The sequence below is a fragment of the Monopterus albus genome, unplaced genomic scaffold (assembly GCF_001952655.1).
Source record: "Monopterus albus unplaced genomic scaffold, M_albus_1.0 scaffold62.1, whole genome shotgun sequence".
In the NCBI taxonomy this organism is placed as follows: Eukaryota; Metazoa; Chordata; class Actinopteri; order Synbranchiformes; family Synbranchidae; genus Monopterus; species Monopterus albus.
Genome location: NW_018127942.1, coordinates 1,999,146 through 2,005,249, shown reverse-complemented (window position 1 = coordinate 2,005,249; position 6,104 = coordinate 1,999,146). Strand labels below are relative to the sequence as shown.

At 39.0% G+C, this 6,104-nt stretch overlaps 1 protein-coding gene across 4 annotated transcripts in view; it reads right to left on the bottom strand.

Moving 5' to 3' along the window:
* Nucleotides 1-1,146: 1,146 nt before the first annotated feature.
* gpcpd1 (glycerophosphocholine phosphodiesterase 1) overlaps nt 1,147-6,104 on the bottom strand; it is a 15,821-nt gene continuing 10,863 nt past the window's right edge. For all 4 annotated transcript variants that reach the window (XM_020603730.1, XM_020603728.1, XM_020603727.1 and 1 more), the window contains one exon: nt 1,147-1,887. In XM_020603730.1, the coding sequence (XP_020459386.1) occupies nt 1,689-1,887 (199 nt within the window). In that variant the 3' untranslated portion in view covers nt 1,147-1,688. The remainder of the gene's footprint in view (nt 1,888-6,104) is intronic.

The window sequence follows — 6,104 nt, the reverse complement described above, 5'->3', positions numbered from 1 at the left end:
GATGGTTCTACACCTTCATTTGAGTCCAGCTGTGTTTGATTATACTGATTGGACGTGATTAGGAAAGCCACACACCTGTCTATATAAGACCCTACAGCTCACACTGCATGTCAGAGCAAATGAGAATCATGAGGTCAAAGGAACTGCCTGAAGAGCTCAGAGACACAATTGTGGCAAGGCACAGATCTGGCCAAGGTTACAAAAAAAAATTTCTGCTGCACTTAAGGTGCCTAAGAGCACAGTGGCCTCCATAATCCTTAAATGGAAGACATTTGGGACGACCAGAACCCTTCCTAGAGCTGGCCGTCCGGCCAAACTGAGCTATCAGGGGAGAAGAGCCTTGGTGAGAGAGGTACAGAAGAACCCAAAGATGACTGTGGCTGAGCTCCAGAGATGCAGTCGGGAGATGGGAAAAAGTTGTAGAAAGTCAACCATCACGCCAGCCCTCCACCAGTCGGGGCTTTAGGGCAGAGTGCCCCGACAGAAGCCTCTCCTCAGTGCAAGACACATGAAAGCCCACATGGAGTTTGCTAAAAAACACCTGAAGGACTCCAAGATAGTGAGAAATAAGATTCTCTGGTCTGATGAGACCAAGATAGAACTTTTTGGCCTTAATGCTAAGCGGTATGTGTGGAGAAAACCAGGCACTGCTCATCACCTGGCCAATACAGTCCCAACAGTGAAGCATGGTGGTGGCAGCATCATGCTATGGGGGTGTTTTTCAGCTGCAGGGACAGGACGACTGGTTGCAATCGAGGGAAGGATGAATGCGGCCAAGTACAGGGATATCCTGGACGAAAACCTTCTCCAGAGTGCTCAGGACCTCAGACTGGGCCGAAGGTTCACCTTCCAACAAGACAACGACCCTAAGCACACAGCTAAAATAACGAAGGAGTGGCTTCACAACAACTCCGTGACTGTTCTTGAATGGCCCAGCCAGAGCCCTGACTTAACTGAATACTTATGACCATGTGATGTTTCAGTTTTTCTTTTTTAATAAATCTGCAAAAATGTCAAATTCTGTGTTTTTCTGTCAATATGGGGTGCTGTGTGTACATTAATGAGGAAAAAAAATGAACTTAAATGATTTTAAATCATTAAAGGCCAACTATGGACACAAAAAAGGCATAACAGCAGAAAGAGAAAAACAGCATCATCGTCATCTTTATAATAAACAATATGCAGCACCATTACACTCTTTAAAATATTCATATACAGACCAAATAAATAATCAATGTATAATTTCCCAATTTGATATTGTCCCACTATTACAGTACAAAAACCTCAGTACAGACTGTTGTACTCCCTAAACTAGTTGTTGTCTCTCACAGAAAAAGGCACAAAAAAAGGCAATTAAAAATATGTGTATGGATGCAATAATATTTTGGTAAAACATCCACTATCCTGACAGACATCAATTAAAAAAAACTTATGAGAAGACAAGAATGGCAGACACAAACTGTAAGTGAGAGTGGAGAGTGGAAAGGGGAGATGGTTGAAATGGTTTTACTCTTGTCTCCATTAAGATGGGGGGGGCAGAAGAGATAAACCCTGTCAGAATTTAAGAATACATACACAACCTGATCTCTTACTTTGAGCAAACATGTCTTTGTTTATTCAGCAATTTTCACCTTGGTCCTTTTGTACATATGTGCAGTGTAATGTACTGAGATGTATGTTAGGTTTAATTATGAGGAGCTGAGGCTAGAATTGGGCCCAGTACTGCAAGCACGGGCCTTGGAGGCAATGCACGGGACCATGGAACAGGGAATGGAGTAGCAGGAACAGGTGGAGCTCTTCAGGGTTTCCTCTGTAATAACCTCCTGCAGGGAGTGTTGCTCCTCTACTTGGAATATGTCTGACTGCTCTCCTTGGTCCTCACAAATACTACAGGAAAAGGAAAGACATTCTTATTAGATGATGTTAGATAAGTGACAGTAGCTAGTGTGTACTGGTGCATCACAAGTTTCTTTGAATGTTGTCATTCAAAAGCCAAGGTGATGGAGTTTTCCTGATCCAAAAACAATCAGCTAACTAATATTAAAAAAATAAAAAATAAAAATGTCACTGACAGGGCAAAGGGACTGAAATATATACAGCACTTCACCGCATGAGTGAGAATATGCATATACAATATGTAATGCACATCACACTAGCACATGTAAGCCAAATCATTTATAAGGCAATCAGCTTCAGCTTTAACTGTATCACAGCAGACAAAAAAAAAAATCTTCACATCTGTAAAACTAAATCTTCAAGAACTCATTCTGTTACACTGAATTACAATTCACTTGGAACCAGCCATTTAGGCAACACAATTTTGTAAAACATTAACATGTTATGAAATGATGGTATGATTATACCATCCATAGAAACTTGCTAAATGATAATAATGAATTATCAGTCTGCACTACGGAGTAGTCCAGTGGAATTTATTGCTTGTACTGTACAATAAACTGCTCTCAACTCCTTAGCAAAGCGATAGGGTTACTTTACAGTGTTTTTAGTTTTTTTTATGCACCTATGTAATTACAGCTGCTTTCATTTTGGATTGGGTGGTGAATGCACTGGTTGCCATTTTGCCAGTGAAAAGGAGCCTTTTCTAATTTGTTTTAATGAGTAAAAAGGATTTTGGTCACCATCTGTACATTCAGGGCATTTTTTTTTACCTTTCTGGCATGTGCCATGTTTGTTGTAACAGTGCCCGGGGGCATGACTCACAAGATGTCAACTATTAATGGGGCAGCAAGTGTAGTTTTGGATAAACTTAGCAGTTTTAATGGGGTATCTTACTTTAATAACCTGCACAAAAACAGATACAGTCCATGCTATCAGGTCGAGTTCCATGTAGGACTAACATCCTCCCCAGTCAAATATGGGAAATGAAAGTATCATTCCATCTCCATGTAGACAACAGACATTGTTCTAGTAAACCAAAACCTTCTTTCCAAAGAGGGCAAATGTCATTCATTTGCTACATGCCATTGTATAAGTGTTATGGAGAAGATGGTCCCCCACTGAGTCCCTCTTCCCAGGCTGTGTATTCTTCACAATGCCAATTAGGGCCATCCAGCATTAACAACAGAAGTGGGAACATTTTCACTGACTGAGAATACCATTGGTCTCAGAGGGTAAGGTCAAATCATAGTACGAGTCATCGGCCCCATCTCTTAAAGAATAAGGCCAGTCATTTTCTATATTATTTTCACCGCTCCCCACACAGAGAAACTGACAACGACTTGCCTCTTCTTCTTCTACCTTCAGCTGTTCCCGCTAGGGGTCACCACAGCGAATCATCAGTTCCCAACAAACCAATGATTTGCATGTTAAACTTTTATGCTGGATGCCCTTCCGGACATGACAATGAATTGCCTCTACTCATCATTAATGTCTGGCAGCGTGTCAGTCCTGGGTCATCTTCTTTGTCTGCGCTATAGACCTCTGTTGTTGTTCACAAATTATTAAAAACACACCGCTGACATATATGTTCATTTGCAAACCCCAGACCCAAGCACAAGTAGCTGTTGGAAAGTAAACAAAGAGTGTGACTATGACTCGTGCTATCTTCATGAAATTATAGCCGCTCAGAGCCTTTGGGGACTGGGGTTTCATATTGAAAAACGTGCCACCCAGTGCAGTGGTGCGTTTCCCTGATGTGTTTTTAACTGTTTATGAACGGTGGAGATTCATCACAAGACAAACAAGATAATCCAGGACTGACAGACATTAACTGTGAGTAGAAGCAATTCATTGGTGCTTCTAGTCTCTGCACGGAGAATATTGAAAATACTATTAAAATAGAAAATGACCAGCCTTATCTTTTAAAGTAACACACTCAGAGAAGGAAATGCATAAGGTGCTTTTGGATCAGAGGAACTTTTTCAAAGCGAGACTGCACCACAGGAACTAAGAATAATAACAGCTCTTAAAATGTTTTGAGTCCAATAATCCAAAAAGGCAGTAAAAAAGGCATTTGACACAATCAATCATGAATTATTAATGGACAAGTTAGAAAAATATGGGATCAGAGGAATTGCTCTGAAATGGATTCGTAGTTATTTTGAATCCCATGGGTAGGGGTGTGGCTGTCCGGGTATAGGTGTCTATGCGTTGTGTACAAAAGCAGAGCATTTAAGTTTCACAGGAGCTTAGGAAAATAAAGAAATGGTGCATTAGTAATATAGTATATCTGAATTTGAATAAAACTGAATTTATGATATTTGGGAATCCCAGATTAGACAATGAATTTCAATTTAATATTTAGGTACTTAAAATTAACTTTCCAGGTGTCATAGTTAATGACAAATTGTCTTGGAAATTGAATATCAGATATTTTCAGAACAAAATAGCAAAAATATATTGATATTGGCAAGGGTTAGATATATTTTGGACGGGAAAGCACTACACGTTTTGTATTCTTCATTGATTTTACCATACTTAGAGTATGGCGTTGAAAACTGGGGAAATACATACAAAAGCTCACTTCAACCATTGTATATATTACAAAAAAGAGCGATAAGAATTGTGCATAAGATGGGGTACAGGGATCACACATGTAGCTTTCATACAGTCTAAATTGTTAAAATGTTTTGATTTAGTGGGATATAAGACTGCTGTGTTTATGTATAAAGCCAGGAACAATTTATTACCTGGTGGAATTCAAAAACTATTTAATGAAAGGGAAGGGGGATACAATTTAAGGGGTCAGTTAAATTTTAAAATTCATGCTATACGTACAACCAAAAAAAGATTCTGTATTTCCATAATGTTAACACTTTGTAATAATTCTTTAGTATATTACTTGTGTGGTGTAGAAGATAATTATCTAAGTATGTAATTATGTAAGAATGTGAACAAACTGTAATAATCTTTTAGTATATTACTTGCGTGATGTAGAACAAAATTATCTGTGTAGAAATACTGCTTGCAAACCAATGATGGTAAGATGATGTCATGGGGTAGGACTGGATAAGTCTGACTTCTTTCTACTCCATTCAAGCATGTACTAGGTATAAGCAAATTGATATTGGATTAGCATTTGTGGATATGTGTGAAATTATGTGTGTTGACATATTGACTGTCTTTACATGTTTGAAAGAATAAATCAAATCAAATCAAAGATAGCAAATGGAAGATTTGATTGGATAACTAAAGAATATTCTGATTGTATTGAACCAGTTTCACTAGAGCAGCTGCTGAAGGCGTCAACGAGAGTAGTGCAACTTGTTAGCCTATAAAAAGCATCCAGTGCAATCACACCTTCTGAAAAGAAGCCAAACTACAGTATCAGCTGATCACCTAAATACTGTACAGGTGCACGTAATATAAAATATGTTGTGACAACTGACAAAAGGTTGCTGAGAAGTGAACAGCTATTCATCTGAGGTTTAAATGCATGTCTGTCTTGGATCAAGTTATTTGAGACAAATGCAAAAACATGCCTTGGTACACATACTGTACTGAAGCCAGTATGTTAAGTAACACTGTCTCATGCACTAAACAAGCCATTCAGGCGTGGTGCCTCCTTTGCTTGAAAAATTAAATTAAATATCAATCAAGCATATGATAAGGACAACTTTTAAATGCTGATCCAAAACAAATTACACAGGCATAAAAAAAGTGAAACCTAGAAATCAGCTAGGGAGACTAGCCTCAGAAATGATAAACATGGCAGTTGACCAGTCAAACAAGCATGTAGGGTACAATCCAAGCTGTAAGAAAATCCAGAAAGCTGAATCATCCGTTGCCACTGAAACACAAAATACTATACTTTCAATGTATAGGACATACAGTACTGTGTAAAGGTTTTAGGCACTATGGATCTTCAGTCCAATAACATCAAGGAGGTGTCTGAATGGCCCCAAATTCATTCTGCAGCATGACAGCAACCCCAAGCATAAAACCAGAGTCATAGAGAACCATCTTCAGAGACAGGAAGAACTTTATGTCCTGCAAAAGGTGGTCTGGCGCCCACACAGCCCTGATCTCAACATCATGGAGTCAGTCTGGGATTACATAAAGAGTCATCGAGACAGCCTAATCCACAGGAGAACTGTACTTGCATAGCTCTTTTGTACCAAACCAGGAAAAAGCACTTTACAAAT